General features: G+C 49.1%; 1 protein-coding gene across 2 annotated transcripts in view; it reads right to left on the reverse strand.

The window, feature by feature from the left end:
* Positions 1 to 21,218, reverse strand: part of ZCCHC24 (zinc finger CCHC-type containing 24) — a 63,198-nt gene that overhangs the window by 32,259 nt on the left and 9,721 nt on the right. For both annotated transcript variants that reach the window (XM_006154900.3, XM_014590275.2), the window contains exon 2: positions 16,726 to 16,926. In XM_006154900.3, coding sequence (XP_006154962.1) covers positions 16,726 to 16,926 — 201 coding nt within the window. The remainder of the gene's footprint in view (positions 1 to 16,725; positions 16,927 to 21,218) is intronic.

Here is a 21,218-nt window from a genome sequence, read left to right on the forward strand (position 1 = left end):
TGCGGTCAACTACATGGGGGTCCAGCAACATAGCCATTATGCCAACTGCTGGTCTTGGGGAGTCCAATCTTAAAGGCAGGCCAGGTCATTGGTGCCAAGTCCTCTGACCCAGTCACTGGGCCGTTTGCCTTGCCCAAAGTGGGCCACCTGCCACTCCAGACAAAGCCTAAGAGCAGGACCGACTCAAAGCAGGCTCCATCCCAGGTGGCCAGGTAGGAAGGGGAAATCCTTCCATCATAAATATGTGTGCCTCCAAGACTTCAGAGCAGCCCACCTGCCCCAGAGACCCACACACCCTCACCCGCTATCTCCTACTAATCATTTCGGTAAATATGGCTGCTCGCCAGGCAGTGGAGAAAGCAGTACAACTTCCCAGTGTGCAGGGCCTGTTTGCCTGCCTGATGATAGCCTGTGGATGTCACAGAAGGCCTCAGAGATGGGCATCAGGGCTGATCCTTCTTCATGCACACAGGTGCAGCGGCTCAAGGGTGAGGTGACTTGGCCAAAGTCGAACAGCTACTGAGGGACAGGGCTGGGATAAACACTTGGGCGTTCTGACTGCAAAACCTGCTCCCAATGCCAGCCAAACAGACACACACTATTCTAACCCATTCTCTGTTGCTTAAAAGCCAAGTGTGGTTTATAAGAATAGAGGTTTATTTAGCTCATGGGTTTAGAGGTCAAAAGTCAAGTGGCTGCATCTCCAAGGGTCTGCTTACAGGTGGGTTACATGGCAGAGGGCATGACATGGTAAGACAGAGTAAGCACGCAAATGTCTGTGCTACTGTCTCTGTTTTGGTCTCCTTATAAAGCTACCAGGAGTCAATCATCTCCCAAAGGCTCCACCTCTTTTTTTCCCATTTTATTATTATTTCTTTAAACATTTGATCGCTATACATTATTTGGCTTGTGAAGAGAATTTATTCAACATGAAATATGCCTCAGACCAGCCCAGTTAAGAATATTATACACATTATCATCAATAGGTAATAAGCCATTTCTGTGTCCCACAAATGCCTTGCCTCTCTATTTTTTTCCGTAATTTTTCCTTCCCTATACTCTTCCCCTCTCCCACCTTCCCTCCAAACTGTCTCCAGGGTCCATAACTATTTTCACTGCTTTTGTGTCCTCCAATCTTTCAATCTCTACTACAGAGTGGGGACAGTTGGTATGTATTAAGTGGAGACATACAATGTCTCTTTTTCATAGCCTGGCTTGCCTCACTCAAGAATAAATCTTTCATATTTAACCACTTTTTTATCAAATGCCACGGTCTTGTTGTTTTTTATGGCTGAATAGTATTCCACAGAGAATATATGCCACACTTTTTTAATCCATTCATCTGTTTGTGGGACATTTGGGTTGGTTCTGTGCCTTAGCAATCATGAATAATGCTGCAATAAACATTGACATGCAAGCGCTTTTCTGAGTGAGCATTTCCCTACCCTTTGGGTAGATACCCAGGAGTGGAATTGCTGGATTATATGGTAGTTCTATTTGTAGGTCTTTGAGGAACCTCCATATTGTTCTCCACAGTGGCTGAACCAGTTTACATTCCCACCAGCAGTATAAGAGAGGTCCTCTTTCACCACAACCCCACCAATACTTATCATTTTTTGTCTTTTAATCTTCACTATACTGACAGGGGTTAGATGGTATCTTATTGTGGTTTTAATCTGCATCTACTGTATGATGAGGGATGTTGAAGGTTTCACCTCTTAATGCCATAATCAGATGAAGTATCCTATAACTTCACAATAGGAACCAAGTTTCAACACACACGTTTTGGGAGGGACCCTTGGAAGTAGGAGAGGCTAGGGCCAGGCTCAGCCTCAGACTAGGCAGGGCTCAGGAAGACAGGAGGAGTAAGACCAGAGAACACAGAAGAACACAGGGTGCTCCATGGAAGAGGACACATTTGGGCTGGGTCTAGAGGAGAAATGGAGAATAGATTATTGGCTGAGGCCACAGCATACTCTGAGTCCTGGGGCAGGAGAAGGCTCTGTAGAGCTCAAAGGGCTGACAGCTGGAGACTACCTACTCAGGCCACACTGCAGGAACCAGGCAGGGCACCACAATGTCCATAGAGTGAGGAGGAGCCCCCTGCCCCCCAGGAACTAGAAGGGGAGGCAGGAAAGTGAGAAACTTCTAAGAGCCTCAGAGCCAGGTCCTGGGGTATGGGCGCTGGTCATGGAAAGTGGGGATCAGAGAAGAGAGCCCATGGCCTGGGTTGGAAAAGACTCCCCGAGGGAGGTGGGTTCAAGCTGGGCTCTGAGGAGGGCTGGGAAGGAAGGGGTTAGGAACAGGCACAGTAGGCTAGGGGCACAGCGTGAGCAAAGGCATGGGGATGGAGAGCCCCAGGTGTGCGTGTACACCTGTGTATGTGTGCACATTGGTATGGCTCAATGGCTGTGGCAGTGAGGCAGGGAAAAGGAGGAGGTGGGGGTTCAGGGCCTTCTGTAACCCAGGCATCCCCAGCTGCTTCTCATCTGCCTCACACACTGAGCTCAGGAGTCTCACCTTACAGAGGCCAGGAAAGGTCCAGGAGGCCCCATGGCCTACCTAGCAATAGCAGTAGTGACAGCAGCCATTTACCCAGTGCCCGTGGGATGCCAAGCACTGAATCCACAGCTTCACCATACCTTCCTCATAACAACCCTGCAAGGTAGGTGAACCCATTTCACAGCTGCCTGGGTAAGTGTACAGTGTGGTCAAGACCACACAGCTGGAAAGGGCAGATGCAATGTCTGAGTCTAACTCAGTGGCCACCCTGGACTCTCCTATCCTCACTGATGTTGAGGGGATGGAGAGATGACCTCACCAGAACCTCTCATGGGGTCGGCAGAGCCAGCTCCACCCTAAGCTACTCCGAGATGAAAATAAGCCATGTGTGGGGACAGTAGATGGCATGCTGGTTAAGGTGCTGGCTCCCCACATGGCTGATCATGGTTCAAGTCCCAGATACAGCGGCTTGAAAATCATGCCTGGCACGTGTGTGTGTGTGTGTGTGTGTGTGTGTGTGACCAAAATCTTGAGGAAGAAGGGAGGAAAAGGAATTGCAGTGTGACCATCCTCCCTTGGGGGTTATTGCTCACTTTTCCACTCTATCTCTCACTGGTGAACACATGTGTCCTATGGCAAAAACAAAACAAAACAAACCTAAATAAGATAAATAAGTAAATAAATCAAGTAAGCCATGTGAAAGGAACAGGCCAACAGCCTGACATACTGGAGGCCCTCACATGGAGTGAGGAAAGGAGTGAGTCCTTCCAGTATTTGGAGGAGGATAGTCTCCTCCAGGCTTGGGAAACAGGAAAAATCAGAGAAGACCACCTGGACAAGGGACCAATTCAGCCCAAGGATGTAACTTCTTTGCTCCAGAGCTCATTCACCAGGCCTTGCAAATAAGTCAAGCTCCAAGTCAGGTCCTAGGTTTCAGGCTCTGCCAATATCCCTGTCCCTCAGGGCCCAGGGACGGGGGATTGACCATTGACATAGGTAAGGCTAGTGACACAGTGAAATTCCTGGCGGCTCCTAATCACTGTCTGTGATCCTTTTAAAAAGAGAACTGGTAGCTGAGGATGTGAAACTGACCCTCCTAGGCTCTTTCCTGGCAGGCCAAGATAGCAGGAAGGATGTCAAAGTGGCTGCCCCGTGAACCCCTACGCCCCACCCCTCCATTCCGCACCCCACCCCAAGAGCTACTCTCACTTGTCTGCCAAGGTGAGCAGTTGGTGAGTTCACCCCTCTGTCTGGACCAGAGGGGAGTTGACAGCACTAGATACCTTCCAGCCATGCCCTGTCACTCCTCTGCCCAGAGGATCCATCTTGGCAAAATAGAGCCTCCAGAATCCAGACCTTGAAGCCAACCATAGTGACCAAAGTAATCAGGGCCTCCCCTGGCCCTCCCTAGCCTTCTGAGAAAACACAGCTCCATTGCCAGGCCTCCCTGCAGTCCAGCCCAGAGGCAACCGCCTTTCAGAGGATGAGGGTGAGAGGGAGGACTAGAGCCTCCCTGTAGGTCCTCCCAGGCAGAAGAAGCACTGTTGTAGACTGCTGGGACTTCTCCCAGTCTGACACAGCTGCACTGGGGTGAAATAAAAGTGCCAACTGCAGTTCAAGCCCTGAGTCTAGTGACTTGAAAAATCACGCCAGATGCATGTGCATGCATGCCCATTATCCCTAGAGAATTGAGGAAAAGGGATTGCGGCATGGCCATCCTCCCTGGGGGGGTGATTTCTAACTTTCCCCCTCTCTCTCTGTCCCTTCTCTCTGGTAAGCGAATGCACCCTATGGCAGATAAATACATACATACATACATACATACATACATACATACAAAAATAAGTAGCTAGCTAGCTAGGGGACCAGCAGATGGCGAAATGGCTAACTTGATGGACTCCCATGTAGTTGACCACAGTTCGAGTCCTGGACATGGTGGCTTAAATTCACGTTGGGCACATGTGCATGTGTTCTTAAGATCCCAAGAAGAGAATGAAAGAGAAGGGATTGCGGCATGGCATCCCCCAGGGGATGATTTCTTCCCTTCTGTCTCTGTCTTCCTGGCGAGCGCATATGCCCAATAGCAAAAACCTTTAAAAAAAAAAAAAAAACAATAAAAAAAAGCCTAGCTAGCCGTGATGGTGAAATTAGTAAAGCCAGTGGCATGCTTCAGTGTTTCAAGGTAGGATTTGTCAGTGTCTTCATTTTACAGAGGAGGAAACTGAGGCCTAGAAAGATTGGGTTAATTTTCCCAAAGACACCCAGCCACTAACAGGCAGCGCCGAGGGTTGAGCCCAGGCAGGCTGGTTTCAGGGGCTGCTGTACTGCAGGGAAGAGCCTGGGAGGGCAGCCAGGGAAAACGTGGCCATGACACTAGGTTTGGGGTTCAACTCTCATGTCAGTTCCTAGCCAAAGCCCCGATGCCGAACAGCAGCAAAACACCCCCTCCATGCCCATCCCAGCTAAAGGCTAAGGACGTGCCAGTTCTGTGCCAAGCACCCAGCCCCACAGTCCCAGTCCCTCAGCCCATCAGCAGCAGAAGTCCCAAAGGAAGCCCCTGCAGTGGTACCTACAGCCACCTGCCCAGGGCCAGCCCTCTGTGGTGGAATCCAGAAGCGCAGCTGGCTTTCGTCCTCCCTCCCTCTCTCCGCCTCTCTTAGCTTGCTTCTATACATTCTATAATGAGTCCAGGGTGGCAGTGTGACACTGTCTTTCTAACATAAAAAGGGCTCCTTGCCGGTGTATTATCTTTCTGCTCTCTCTCCCTTCTCCTTTCCCTTCTTCACTGGATTTTTTTTTTTTTTTTTAAGAACAGGCAGTCTTGGCCTGGGTACTGTGAGAAAACTTGTTGCCCTGGTACGTTGACGGATTCAAACTAATCAATGGTGTTCGACCTTTTCCAACTGAGAATCGCACCTTCGCGTGCATCCTAACACATGAGTTAGAAATGCGTGAGTTTTCCCCGGTGGCCTCTAACTAGCCTACTATGCCCCCATCCTCTTCTCCTCATGCCACTCAGCTCTGGGGCTCTGAGGAAACACATATAGTCCTGGCCCAAGGTTCTGCAAGAGGAATCCTGTGTATCCTCAGTCTCTCTCTGCCTTGCCCGTCCAGACCCTTCCAGTCACTGTGGCCCCAGAAGACACCAGACCCACAGTGAGGTCAGGACTGTTATGAAGGAATAGGAACCCCAGGTGAGTCAGACATGGCCGGGGCCACAGGCCTGCATGCCAACTTCAGATACGCCACAACCCTCAGGGTTGCTCTGCTCTGGCCTGGGGAGGGGTGCAAAGTCTGCAGATACCGAGGCAGGGCAGAAGGGGACCTGGGCCAGTCCCCTGGTCTCCTGCCCCTCCCCAGCAAGACCCTGAAACTATTCACATCTTGCCTCTAAGGTTTCTGCTGCTCTAGGCTTCTACTCTCCCTGCTCTATTTTTCTTCTTCTTTTGCAATCTCCAAGAAACCCGAGCTGCCAGATGGGTGGGGGTGATGATTGTTTTCTGTCTGACATCTGGGTTGCATTAGCAGCCCTGGGCATGCTGACTCAGGAACAGCAGCTCCCTGGGCTCAGGCCCTTCCTAGACCTCTCGTGGCGCCTGGTTCTTGGCTAGACCCAGGAGGCACAGGTGACCACAGCCCTCAGACCTCCCTCCAAGGACTAACCAGTTCTCCCCACCAAGAATGCCTTGGGAGAGGTGGGGGTGAAGGGCTTAGAGATTCCCACTCCCAGGTCAGCGCCGGCAGGGTGGCTGGCAGGCTGTGTGCGGATGGGCCTGACCGACGTGAAGGGCAGGGGGAGAGCAGAGGGAAAGGATCTGGGTCTTTGGTATACTCCTCCACCCCACCCAGCCTCCATTCCTACAGAGGTGCCGAGCGTGTCATCAAGGCAGGGAGCCCTGCATCGACCCCAAATGACAAATGAGGAAAGGTAGTCCAGAGAAGTTTAGCAACGTGCCCAAGGTTACACAGCAGCTAAACGGCAGAGAGAGAACTTGAACTCTGGTGCTAGGATCATAAAATCAAAGCTGTTTCGTTTGACCTCAAGAGGAACTTCCCTCACCATGTCAGGGTCTCTACCCTTGGCAGGTGGACCTTCAACCTTGTCTGAACTTCAGGAGAAAGGTGGTATCTGGTTTTCATGTCCTCTCCTCAGAGATGACCACGTGGCTAACCCACCTAAAGCCATCCCTGATGCTCTCCTGGGTCATGCCATTCCTTTCATGAACGCTTTGTAAACCCCTTCCATCATAAAAAAATTGTGAAAAAATAATATTTCTTGATTTCTTGATACAAAGACAAATGTTCAAGCAGGATTCCTAATTCCTATTAGATTTATTTTCTCTTCTGTTTTTTAAAATAAATAAAAATGGGAGCATTTCTGTGGTCCCCTAAAGTTTTGTGAGCCCTGGGCACTTTCTGGATCTCATGGAGAAGTCAGGCTGGCCTGTGCATCAGAGCACCCTCGTCTGTTCCTCATCTAGTCTGACACTTCCTTATTTTCTTACTGACTTACACTTGCTGTCTGACTTCACTAACTGGAATATAAGCTTCAAGAGAACAGGAACCTTGCCCGTTTTGCTCACTATGGCATTTTCAAATGCCTACTATGTGTTTGGCACAGTAGGTGTTCAAGAGATATTTGTAGAATGAATAAATGAAGGAGAGCCTACCTTTCCATTTAGGGGTATTGCTAGCCCAGTTGGTGGTCGTCAATCTGCCTAGGTGGCCACTGTGAAGACATGGCAGTCCTCCTTGATGCCTCCCGTCACTGGGCACCTCCTTCAGACACTGCTTTCTCCTGGGCTCCAGAGTCTGTCCCCTCACCTCCAACGTCTGCTGGCCCTGGCCTTGTATCTGGAATTATCACCTCCTGTGCAGGCCCCTGGGCTGCTTCCCTCAGCAGTCTCACTCTGTGCAGCTCAGCATCCAGTCAGCCACTAGCATAATCTTTCAAAATGCCACTCCAAGCATGTCACCTAAAACTCTTGGATGGCTTCTCCCTGCCCTCCAGATAAAGTCCAAATTTGCACAGCCTGGCACGCGTGCCCTTCACCACCTGTTCTAACCACCCTTCCTGCTCCTCCCCTGAGGAGTGCCAGCTGTGCCAAGGGCTCGCAGTGCCCAGAGAGCATATTCCTATTATTCACATGCTCTCTTGGAAGGCTTCCCCAGCCCAGATCCAACCTCCTTCCAAGGCAGAGCTGGTTCCTCATGGCAAACCTCAACTGCAGCCCTGCTAACAGAACGGCCACACTGAGGGCAGGAGCAGGGCCTAACCTAGCACAAGCCTGACACACGAGGCAGGTTTGGTGATGGAAGCATGTCCTGGGCAGTCCTGGACAAACTGTGTGTCCTCGGCCACAGGTGGAGACCATGCTAAAACCCACAACTACATACCCATGCAGGAACATGCAGTTGGCTCCCAGCAAGATGCTGCTGCTCAGGTCCTCACCGTCCTGCTGCATCCGGGTGCAGAAGGCAACAGATGTACCAGCGAGCCTCCCCCGCAGTCAGTGGGGTTTCTGCTGTTTCTGAACACACCTTTGTTCCTTTTTCTTTCCAGTAACCCACGTTTTTAAAAAAACCTTGACTTTCTGGGGATGACAGTGGAGAACAAAGTCTGGATGCTAAGGGCAATGGCAGGGCATGCTTGAAAAAGCATGGGCTCTAGAATCATGACCCAAGTTACAATTCCAGTTTTGGTATCCACTAGCTCTGTGACCTCGGGCAAGCCACATAACTTCTCGGAGTCTTGGTTTTATTGTCTCACAAGAGGAGATCACGCCAGTACCTACGTGAGAGAGCTGTTGAGAGAATTAAATGAGCTAATGCTTACAACATGCAAGAATTCAGTGGGAAACTCCATACTTAGAGCTACTGTCACTGTTGCTGTCATTACCCTAGGGCTAATGGTTGACACACAGTGTGGGGATAGGAGGGGCTGGTTTTTCAAGAACCAAGTGGTAGATACTCTTTGCTCTTAAACTTTCTTGGGCCAACACTGACATTGGTTAGAGATGGACTCTGGCTCAGGCATAGCCTGGTGAGCCTTCACCCCACAAGGAGGGGCTGCCCTTCAGTGACATTCAGAGTTAGTCTCCAGCACCTTTCACCTCTGCCTTAGGGACTCCCAGTCTTCCCAAAGTGCCCAGTCCCCTTCACACTATTCTTGAGACATGTGAGAAGCCCTATCAGTCTGATAAGCTGAGATCTGGACACCTTTATTCCACTTAAGTTTGGAAAAGAATCATATATAACAGTTACCAACCCCTAGCCCCTGTGCCTCACCACAGGGCCACTGGCAGTGAGGTCTCTCATCTCATTTTCACTGCTGCCTTCTTTACGGCTTCCTGGGGTTCTATGGGCAGCTTCAGAACCTAGTCAAGGCTGAACTAAGGCTCTGCACATTCTACCCCTGGTTACACCACTAAAGGTTCAGCTTTCAATTAAAAAATCATTACACAGGAGAGGAGATAAAGGAGCAGAAAGAAAATTTGAAAAAATAATGGCTGAGGGACCAGCAGTTAGCATAATGGCTATGTCGCTGGACTCCCATGTAGTTGACTATGGTTCGAGTCCCAGACCCAGTGGCTTAAACTCATGCCGGGCGTGTGTGCGTGTATGCCCAAGATCTTGTGAGGAGAAAGGAAGAGAAGGGATTGTGGCGTGGCCATCCCCCATGGGGGGTGATTTCTCGCTTTCTGTCTCTCTGTCTCTCTCTGTCTTTCTGGCGAGTGCACGCGCCCTATAGCAAAAACCTCTCCCCCAAAAAAGAAAAAAAGAGAATGGCTGAAAATGCTCCAGATCCAATGAAAACCAAGCAGCTCAACAAATTACAAGCAGGTAAATAAGAAGAGATCCATGAACAGCCACAGCATAGCCAAATCATTGGAAGTGAAAACCAGGAAAGAAGAGAGTTATATAAGAGCAATATTTCCATATCTCATTGAAACTGAGTACATGTGAATCTGAAGCAGGTTCTGGTAAATTAGTGAATGAAATAAACTCTAGAGTAACTACTAAAGAATTCAAAAGGTATAGTGAAAAAATGATTAAAGAAATTTAAATGTTACATTAGAAAAGTAAAATTAAAAAAAAGCAATAAAGAGGGCTAGTTCTGTGGTGCAGCAGTAATGTGCCACTCAAGACAAGCCAGATCATACAGGGCAACTACAACTTGTATTCCTTGCTGGTTAGCCTAAAACAACCAGGGCATGCACGCGAGTACCTAAGATCCACAGGTTGGAAGACAGGAGTAAGTATGAACAGACCACATGGGGGGTTCTCATCTCTCTTTCTCTCTCACTCACATGAGTATGCACATATTCTACCATGAATAAAGAAAAAAATCTTATAAAAATAAAGAAGGAATAGAGAAACAAAAAGACGTAAGAAACTTAGAAAACAAAAAATGAATGTCAGATCTAAATCCAACTACATCAATAATAGCATTAAATGTGAATGGGTTAAACAATCTGATCAAAAGGCAAAGATTTTCAGGTCAGACAATAAAAAACAAAATCCAACTACATGCTGTCATAGAAGACAAAATTTAGGTTCAAGGTTGTGTATATTGAAAATAAGAGAATGTAAACAGCAACCATTAGAAAGTTGGCTACCCTAATATAAAAAAAAAAAAAAAAAAAAAAAGCAGACTTTAAAACAAAAAAATAGAGCCAGCTCCACGGTGTGGTAGTTAGGGTAGCCAGATCTCATATGTCCAACTCAATGGTTCATATCTGGATGTAGCAGTTTGATAATCATGCTAGACTCATTTGTGAACCTGTCCAAAATTCTAAAAGGAAGAAGAGAAGAAATTGCAGACTGACCATTCACCACAAGGGTGCTTTCTCCTCTACTTCTCTTTGTCTCTCTCTGGGGAGCACATGTTCCTTCTATTTAAAAAAAAAATGTCCCTATACCAAGAGATAAAGACATTTTGTATGATAAAGAACCAATTTCAGCACCTTTCATCCCTTTGCCTTAGGGGTTCCCAGGACAATTTATCAATGATAAACATAGGTGCACCAATAACAAAGCACCAAAATACATGAAGCAAAAACTGACAGAATTGAAGAAAAGATGGATAATTCAACAATGATAGTTGGAGACTTCAATATCTGCATGTAAAATAATGGATAAAAGAACTAGGCAGAATATCAACAAGGCAACAGAAAGCATAAACAACATTATAAATCAACTAGACCTAGCAGACATCTATAAAACATTCAACCAAACAACAGCAGAATACAGTCTTCTCAAGTACATGTAAACATTCTCCATGGTAGTCCATACACTAGACTCTGAAAAACACAGTAAATTTAAAAGGACTTAAATAACAAAAAGAATGTTATCTGACCACATGGAATAAAGTTAAAACCATTAAAAGATGTTTGGGAAAATCATAACATGCGAATATTAAACAACACACTCCTAAATAGCCAATGGGTCAAAGAGGAAATCACAAGGGAAATAAGAAAATACCCTCTGATAAATGAAAATAGGACATAACATACCAAAAACTATGAGATCCAACTCATGAAGGAAATTCTTGGCTGTAAACAACTAAATTTTAAAAGAAAAGAAGGGGGCCAGACAGTGGTATGGTGGTTAAGGCAGCTGGATCCCACAGGGCCAACTATATGGTTTGAATCCCAGACTCAGTGGCTTGAAAAACAAGTCAGCTCTGTGTGTGTGTATGCCCAAAATGCAGAGTGGAAAATGGAGAAAAGATTGTAGTATGGTCATCCGCCCTTGGGGACAATTTCTTATTTTCTCTCTCTGTCTCTGTCTCTTCAGTGAATGCACGTGCCCTATAGCAATTGAAAGGAAAAAAAAGAAAAAAAGAAAGAAGGATGTAAATTCAGTAACCTAACCTCCAACCTCAAAAAAACAGAAAAAGAAGAGCAAACTAAACCTACAGCAAGCTAGCGGAAGGAAATAATAAAGATTAAAGTGGAGAACTGAAAGCAGGGACTCGAGATATTTATAAACTCATGCTCATAGCAGCAACAGTCACAACAGCCAAAAGGTGAAAGCAACCCAGCCGTCCACTGAAAGATGACTGGACAAGCAAAATGTGGTAGATACATACAAAAGAATATTATTCAGCCTTAAAAAGGAAGAGAATTCTGACACATGTTGTAACATGGAAGAACCACAAGGACATAATGCTAAGTGCAAAAAGCCAGTCACAAAAGAACAAATACTGTATGATTCCAGTTACATGAGGCAAGTGTAGCTGAGTTTATAAAGACAGAAAGTAGATAGGACCAGCAGTTAGTGTAATGGCTATGTTGCTGGACTCCCATGTAGTCCACCGCGGTTCGAGTCCCGGACCCAGTGGCTTAAACTCATGCCAGGTGCATGTGCGTGCATGGCCAAGATCCGGAGAGGAGAATGGAGAAGGGATTGCTGCGTGGCCATCCCCCCTGGGGGGTGATTTCTCGCTTTCTGTTTCTCTCTCTGACTCTTTCTGTCTTTCTGGTGAGCACATGTGCCCTATAGCAAAAACCTCCCCCCCCCCCAAAAAAAAAAGACAGAAAGTAGATAGAAAGGTGGTTGTCAGAGGTGGGAGGTAAGGGGAGTTATTGTTTAACGGGAACAAAGTTTCAGTTTTGTGAGATGAAAAGAGTTCTGTGGATGGTGGTGATAGTTGTACAGCAAGGTCAATGTGTATAATGCCAGTGAACTACACGGTTGAAAACTATTAAGCTGAGGGACCAGCAGTTGGCGTAATGGCTGCTGTCGCTGGACTCCCATGTAGTTGACTACAGTTTGAGACACGGACACAGTGGCTTAAACTCATGCCGGGCACGTATGCGTGCGTGCTCAAGATCCTGAAAGGAGAATGGAGGAGAAGGAAGGAGAAGGGATTGCGGTGTGGCCTTCCCCTCTGGGGGGTAATTTCTCGCTTTCTGTCTCTGTCTTTCTGGCAAGCGCACGTGCCCTATAGTATAAAACCTCTCAAAAAAATTTTTTTTAAGAAAATTATTAAGCTGATAAATTTTATATTCTTTACAGAATTTTAAAAAGATTAACATGAAAAATAATGAAGTAGAAAATAGAAAAAAGTCAACTAAACCAAAAACTGGTTCTTTGATTTTTGGACTGCTGGGTCCAGGACTTAAACTGCGGTTGGCAATGTGAAAGTCTGGGGCTTCAACCACCATGCCACCTGCTGTCTCCCAAACACTGGTTCTTTGAACATTCCAACAAATTAATAAACCTTTAGCTAGACTGACCAACAACAACAAAAAAGACTCAAATTCTTGAGAGAAGACCCAAAAATCAGAAATGCAAGAGCTAGTATTTCCAACCTTATAGAAATAAAAAGGGTAATAAGAGAATACTATGAACAACTGGGTGACAATAAATTAGATACATAAAATGAAATGGGCCTGGGGATAAGATGACAGCACAGCAATAAAGCCACACTTTGAGGCTGACCCACAAAGGAGGGTTCTGGGTTCATATCCAGAAACCTCCCTGAACATACCAGGTGCATGCATGCCCATGATCTGGGGCTGGCTGGGGGTGGATCACGGCGTGAAGACCCTGTTGGGGATGATCATCTCTCTGTCTCTCTAGTTTATGGAAGAAATAAACTTTTTTTAAAAAAAGTAAATGGATGCATTCCTAGAAAGACATTAACTATGATAACCAGCTCAAGAAACAATAAAATAACAATAACAATAAAAGAGATTGGGGCTGGCTCTGTGGCCTCATGGTTAAGGCAGCCAGATTCCACACAGCCACCCACGCAGCTTGAGTCCAGGACACAGCAGCTTGAGAAACATGCTGAGTGCATGTGCATTCAAGCCCAAAATCCCAGAAGAAGGGAGATATGGAGGGGAAGAGATTGCAACACAACCATCTTTTTCCTCTCCTTCTATTTCTCTCTCTCTGGAGTGCACACAAACTCTAGCTACAACAACAAAAAAATAAAGAGATTGAATTAGAATAAAAATTAGAATAAAAATCTACCTACCAAAGAAAGTCCAGGCTTAGAGGGCTTCATAGGTAAATTCTACCAAACATCTAAACAAGAGTTAATACTAATTCTTCACAAACTCTTCCAGAAAATAAAACAGAACAAAATACTTCCAAGATCATAGGGATCAATACATGCTACAACGCAGATGAACCTTGGAAGCATTATGTCAAGTGAAAGAAGCCAGTCATAAGACATCACATAATATATTATTCCATTTATATGAAATGTCCAGAGTAGGCACTAGACTCCTGTATAACTGATTGTGGTTCTAGTCCTGCACCTGGGGCTTGAAAATCATGCCAGGCATGTGTGTATGCATGCCTAAAATCCCAGGAAGAGAAGGGATTATGGCATGGCCATCCCCTCTAGGGGCTGACTTCTCACTTTCCCTCTCTATGTCTATCTTGCTCCAAAGAGCACGCACATACCCTATGGCAAAAATCTTAGAAAACATCTTTTATAAAGAGTAAGAAGTTACTTTTTGAGGGATGGAATTGTTCTTTACATGAGTGTGATGATGGCTGCAAAACTCTGTAATACCAAAAAACCACTGAATTTAAATGAGTGAATTATATGGTGAGTGAATTATATGGTAAGTGAATTATGTCTTATTGAAACTATTACCAAGAAAGAAAATAAAAGCATTCTACTTTGAAATAGTACATATGCTGAGCTCCTATATAGTTCATTTGAAACACAGAAGTCCTTCAATGGTACTCTGGCTGGCAGCAAGGGGTCAGATAGCAAGGGGTCCAAAGACGAGTCTAGCCCAGCACTTGCCCCTGGAGCTTGTGGTCAGGAGCAACATGGACACCATCCAGTTAAACCCAGCCTGCTAAAATATCTAGTACCTTGCAGGCTGGGTATATTCTTTATAGTAATCCCAAGGAGAAAACAATGCCAGTCAACACTTACAAAACACTTACAATATGCCAGGCTGTGCGGAGCACTTCCCAGGCATCGCTTCATTGCATCTTCACGACACTGCTGTCAGCGCTCAGTAGCCGTATCTAATGAACTGCTGCGAGCCTGTTCTCCCATGAGTTGTGACAGAGGTCCTTGGGCCCAGGCAGAACTAGGTTTGTGATGGGTTGCGGGGAAATTGAGGTTCCATAGACTATGGGCATCTCAGCTTGGAGAGACACAGATGGTCAAGGGAGCAAAGAACACTGAGGTACCAAGACACAGTCTGGCCTCTCCTCAGTACTGTCCCTTCCTGAGACTGCTCTTAACTGTAAAGTGGGGCCACCATTCCTACTTCTGCAGAGAGCAAAGGGCCCTCCATGAGGCAATGATCCATTGAAAGAAGAACCAGTATTAGCAAATGCTGCCAAGCAAGGGGACCCTCCACCCCAGCATCCAGAAGAGGTCTCCTGGTATGGAGAGAGGCCAGCACATGCACTCACACCCTCACACTCTTACACACTCCTCTGCCATCCCTATACCCCAGGAGTTGGGTACCAGTCACCCAGTGGGGGGTACCAGCACCCTTTTCTGGACGCTTTCCCAGGCTGCTAGCATAGAGCAAGTGCACCTCCTTGAAGTCCCCAGAGCCCCAGCTGGTATCTGAGAATTATCTGCCTCCTGGATTAACATCCCAGCTCCTCCACTGCCCAGCTCCAAAGGCCTGTGTCCTTGTGCCCTGCAGAGCTCCTTCCGCCCTGGAAGCATCTGTTTTGATATGTAAAACAAGGCCAGCAGAGCACTGAGCACAGAGGGTGGCTGGGAGTGTTAATGAGAACACTGCTTGGAGATCCCTGAGCACAGTGTCTGTCCTCCCCTTCCATGGGGCCCAGTCCTGCTCTGCCCACTCCACAGCCATGGGCAGATGCTGAAGGTCAAGGTTTTTGAGATGCTATTTGGACTGACTGTGGACATGAGGTGAGAGCCCCTGCGTGGGGCTCAGCCAGAAGAGCACAGGGGCTGCTGCTGGGGAACTCATGGCATGCCCTTGAGAACCCACCAGATCCTTAGCTGCCTGTTTGCCCTCATCCTACCCAGAAAGTCCAGCGTGAGGGGGCTCCTGCTCTGCTGAGGTCTCCTGTTTAGTGCAGACATTGAGGGTAGACAGGGCCTGCTGGGGGTGAAATCTAGTGGATCAGCTCAAGTCCAGCATGAGGGGGCTCCTGCTCTGCTGAGACCTCCTCATGCTGAGGGTCTCCTGTTTAGTGCAGACATTGAGGGTAGACAGGGCCTGCTGGGGGTGAAATCTAGTGGATCAGCTCCCATATACAGGGTCAGGGGCAGAGGAGGCCCACAAACCACAGGATGATCTCGCAGGCAGGTCTGGGGAGGGCCTGAGCCTGCATTTCTCACACTGCCTGGAGGCCCTGATGCGGCCGTGCCTGGGCCATGTAAGGAGCAAGGACCTGAAGCAGGCACAGCCAGTCCTCGGGAGGGTTTGAGAATATGAGGAGCCACAGCATAGTTCAGCCTCTCACTGGGCCCGTATGGGCTCAGCCCCACCCAACCACACCCTCAGCTTCCAACATCTGGAGGGTAATGCCACATGGATTTTCATAGTTTCCAGGATTCCATTTCCATTACATATATAAAGTAAAAGTAGTACCACGGTATTTAAAATAAAATGGAAAACATGGGGGAAAAGTAGGGGAAAAAATCACTGATCATCTCATACTGCATTTAAAACAACTGCTGACCTCTCTCCCCAAGATCTAAAACCATGCCCACCAGTGTGTCAGGGGTCCTGGGACCCATGAGAGGGTCTGCCTCAGCAGCCCTGCCCATTGCAGAGAGTATCCTGGGTCCCTGGCTCCCTCCTCGTCCCTCACAGGCAGCAGGCCCAGGAGGCAGAGGTGGGGTTGGGGGAAGGGGGCGCACATCTGGATTCCTGGCCCAGAGCCCGCATTCCTTCCTTGTGAGCTTGAGGAGATGGGGCCTCCAGAAAGCTGTGAGGCAGCTGCTGGCCCCGCCCTGCACACCATAACAGGACCTGCCTGCAGGAAGGCAAGCAGGACTTGAGGGCCGGAACCTCATTTGGGGGCCAAGTTTGGGCCAGATCGCCCAGCCAGAATGCTGAACAATCAGAACGAGCCCAAGCTGGGCTCCTTGCTTTGCCTTAGAAACCCCAATGGGGATGAGAGAGTGGAGACCAGAGAGTCATGTGGCCACTCCCTGGTGAAAGGGGCCCCCGAGAGATGGTTCTGCAGGCCCTTCCCCCAGAAGCTGGTTGCCCAAGAGCCCCCTTCTGGGCAGGATAGCCTTACCTGGGGGCAGTCTTTGATGTAGTGTCCTTTGTTGAAGCACAGGTGACACAGGTAGTTGGGCGGGGGCCGCTTGCTGGGCTTGCGGGCCTCGGAGGTGAGGGTCAGGTCAGAAAAGTGCTCGGTGAGGGAGCTGAGGCCATCCGCGATGTTGCTGAGGGAGCCGTAGGGCGAGGAGCTCTTGTATACACTGCTGCCCAGCGCCTGTGGGGGAGAGGGACATGCACACTTGTATCCACGGCCTGGGGGACCTTCTGCAGGCCCATAAACACACATGTGAGTGCACACTAAGCCTTCAACTGCACAAGCGCTCTGGCCTCCAGGAGCCTAAATTAAATTCCTGACTCTAGGGACCAGCAGTTAGCGTAATGGCTATGTCGCTGGACTCCCATTTAGTTGACTGCGGTTCGAGTCCTGGACCTGGTGGCTTAAAACTCACGCCGGATATGTGTGCGTGCGTGCCCAAGATCCCAAGAGGAGAATGAAGGAGAAGGAATTCTGGCGTGGCCATCCCCCCTGGGGGGTGATTTCTCGCTTTCTGTCTCTCTGTCTCTGTCTGTCTGGCGAGCGCACGCGCCCTATAGCAAAAACCTCTCCAAAAAAAAAATAAATAAATAAATCCTGACTCTAGCTGCATGTCCACAGGCAAGCCAGTTAACCACTCTGGGCTTTGATGGCCCTACCTCTTAGGTTTCTATGAGGCTAAAAGGAGATTACTCATGTGAAGCACTTTACCTTGTTCCTGCCATTTAGGAGCCCTTCAGTAAACGGTGATGATGATGAAAATGACTGTGATTATGGTCACCGTTAGGTTCTCTTGACACACTGCCATGAGGCACAAAGGTACAGGAGACAGCAGCCTGTGAGATTTGGGATTCTGCCAAAGTTGAGGCGAATGGCTGCTGACTCGGTCTCCCTGTCTGTAAGGAAGAGCCACATCAGTTTGTGGCACAGTCCCCATTTTACGGAAGACTGAAGACCAGCCCCTCGCCTGGCCTCTTGCAGATCGAGACCTGTGCAGTCTGTGTCCAGGGGCCCTCAGCCTGGCGTGGGAGCCCAAGGAGGGAAGTGGCCCACCTCTCCCACCTCCAGATGACAAGAACCAGACATCTCGCTTAGCTTCAAAGCAGACCCAGCCTGGGGCCTCTCCTGATGTATACAACCTCTATTTATAGAGTCACGGCTCCGGGCAGCCTGGCACACTGGAATTTAGAGAAGGTGGGGCCTGTACGAGGTTGGCAAGGAACGGCCATGGGTCCCCTTCCTTGGGGCAAGGCCAAGGCTGGCATGAAGCAGCTTCCCCAGGGGGGGTCAATGACAAAGCCGGGCAAGACCTTGGGCATCCTCCAGCCCCAGCTCAGATGCCCAAGAACTGCAGGAGTAAGCTCTGAACCTTGGGGTGGCGGGGGCTTTGAGTCTGGCAGGAAGATGAGGCTTTGTTCTAGGAAGTGCCCAGGCTGATGAAGTAGCCCAGTCCCTGGGAGGATGGGCCTCGGGCTCTCTTATAAAGTTGGGAGGACAGACAGTCTGAGTGGGGACAGTTCTTTCTATGACCCCTCAGTAAATGAAGGGGAGGGAGGTGGGGCTGAGGGGGCCCCCAAGGCATGGGGCACATTTTCCCCACCCCTAGCCTTCACATGTATATACCTCAGCCTTCCCACTGTATCCCTCTTAAGGGGTCTGCCAGTCCCTCCTAAGAGGACGTAGTCTCATCACAAGAGCCACTACTGTTCTTGGGACTTTGGGACGCCCTGCTGTGTGACTCTGGGCCAGCCATTTCCTCTCTGGGACTCTGTTTCCTATCACTACTTTGGGACTGGAGCCTGGGATGGAGAAGGTAAGATTCAGACACCACATCCAGGCAGCCCAGACCCAGCACAGTCGGCCTACAGTGATGGAGACCAGAACCCCAAGTCCCAACCTGCTCTACCCAGGACCTGTGCAAGGTACTGACCAACCTGCACTCAGGTGTCTGGTGAGCCCAGATGGAAGAGTCCGCCCTTCAAGGCAGAGGGTCCAGCCCTGGAAGTGTGTGACGCATAGGGGATGACCTTACAGGGTGTGGGGGAGGTCCCAACGGAAATCGGATTGGACCATAACAGTAACATACACCCGGCACTCACTGAGTCTCCAGCCTGGAAACTACGCAAATTAAGATAGCAGGTTCTCACCACAGCCCTATGACTCACCATCCCCATTTCACAGATTAAACGAGCGTGTCCCAACTTATATGGAATGACCTGGGAAACTTGCAACAAATAGAGTTTTCTTGGCCCCAACTCAGACCTACCAATGCAGCCCTCTGGGATCTGCATGGTGGGGTAATAAAATATACCTAACAAAAGTCACCATTTTAATGATTTTTTAACAGCACAGTTCAGTGGCACTAAATCCATTCACATCATTGTATAACCTGCACCAGCATCGACTTCCACAGCTTTTTCATCTTTCCCAACTGAAATGTTGTGCCCAAGACACGCGAGCTGACCCCTGCCCGGTGTGTGTGTCTCAAGCTTCCCTGGCTCAGGTATACTAGTCCAGCCCACCGAGCCCAGGGAGCTCCTGGGCTTTCCAACCAGCGACATCTGTCTCTGTAGAGAATCTAACACTCTCTGTACTAGGAGACACCCCTCCCCACCAAATGGGCCTGTGGGAGCAGCATCACCCCAGCCTCCTGGAGAGAGGTTCATCCAAACAAGAAACTTGAAGCTCCAAATGGCATGACTCACCCTCATGGCTGGGAACAGCAATTTCACAAATAACAACCCTCTTATTTTTTTCCTTTTTTCTTTCTTTCTTTTTTTTTTTTTTTTTTTTTCTGGATAAGATTTAGGCAAGTCCACAGGAATCAGGACCATTTTGGCACCAAATTGTCAAGAGGAAGGGGAAGTTTAGTGTGTGCCAGAAAGCATAGTAATCACACCCTGAAAAACCTCTCTCCCATCTTGCGGCCATGATCCCCTGGCCGTGGACAGTCCCACAGGCATCCTTGGGCAGCCAGAGGCCTCCCCCGAGCCGCTCGACACCCCACCCACCCCCTCACAGGCTCACGGCTTTGCTCCTTCCCATGGCAGCTCTGCAGTTAGAGAAGTGAGGCCAGGGCTCTCTCCTCGCAGTCTTCTTCACCTCCAGTGTCCTCCGACCTGCCCCCAACTGCTACTCCAACTCCTTCCTCCAGCTCCAATTCAAGACAATTGCCACCTCAGAGCTGAACTGAATGGGCAGAGAGCAGTCAGCTGACCTGACCTCATTCCCACATTGCAGATGGAAAAACTGAGGCCCAGCAAGGCACAGGGACACAGACCCCACCAGGTCTAAGGACCAGGAGTGCTGCTTGCCCAGTGGGGTGAAGGGTGGGTGGGGAAGTGAGCTGTTTCCTCTCCAAAGCCCATTTGAGCTCAGGCCATGGAGGTGAAAGGCGAGTCGGCATCTCAGCCATTCACACAGGCTGTGGGGACCAGGCTGGGCAGGGGCAGGACACAGAGCCCAGCCCTTCCAGTGTGGAGCTGCGTGCTGGCCTCCCGGGTTTCCCATCTATAAACTGCAAAGTGGAGCGGAGAAGGATGACCCTGACAAACGCTACAGTCCTGCTTCCTTATGGCCCTGACACCCAGCTACGAGAGACATCCCCAGAGCCCAGCCTGCAAAGGATGCTCATCAACACAGGCACATCTCTCCATCTGTGGCTGGAAGGCAGGCAGGCACAGAGGCTGAGGCAGCCAGCCCCTAACTCAGCAAGAGCCAAGCTGCTCCCCGTGGCATCCCACAGGGCAGCCCCCGCAATGCCTATCCTGACATCCACCCAAACCCCTTCCAGGCTCCAGCTCCAGATCTGGCTCTAATTAGTGCCACGGCCTCGAACTCTCCCCTAGGCAGGTCTTAAGCTCCAAACAAAATGGCAGATGCAGGTGCTTCTGAGGCCATGCTGACCACAGCACACTCCCCATCCCCACCTTCTGGGGACCTGCTCGAGCCCTCACCAAGAGCCCAATCCATCAATGCAGGGACCACCATGTAACACACCTGCCGTTAACTGATGGACCTCCGAAGTCTCTCGAATTTCCTTATATGTGTGACGCTGCCTGCCTTTCCCACAAGGCCGGATGTTTCTGAAAGTTCTGCAACCCTCCATCAGCCCAGAGCCCAGACTGTTATTACTGATCCCTATGCCCAGGGCTGCCCTGGATGCAGGTGGGGCAGGCCTGGGGGCCTCACCTGACAACAGACGCCCTAACACCTCAAAGGATTTAGGTTGGGGTCTTGATGTTCTCAAGGACTAAGTGGGAGGGCCCACCATCCTAAATTAGGCTGCTCTGGGCACTGGTCAAGAGTAGCTGCACTGGGAACCAGCAGTTAGCGTAATGGCTATGTTGCTGGACTCCCATGTAGTCGACCGCGGTTCGTGTCTCGGACCCGGTGGCTTAAATCTCACGCCGGGCACGTGTGCGTGCGTGCCCAAGATCCCAAGAGGAGAATGGAGGAGAAGGGATTGCGGC

Source organism: Tupaia chinensis, unplaced genomic scaffold (assembly GCF_000334495.1).
Source record: "Tupaia chinensis unplaced genomic scaffold, TupChi_1.0 Scaffold000424_1, whole genome shotgun sequence".
NCBI lineage: Eukaryota > Metazoa > Chordata > Mammalia > Scandentia > Tupaiidae > Tupaia > Tupaia belangeri.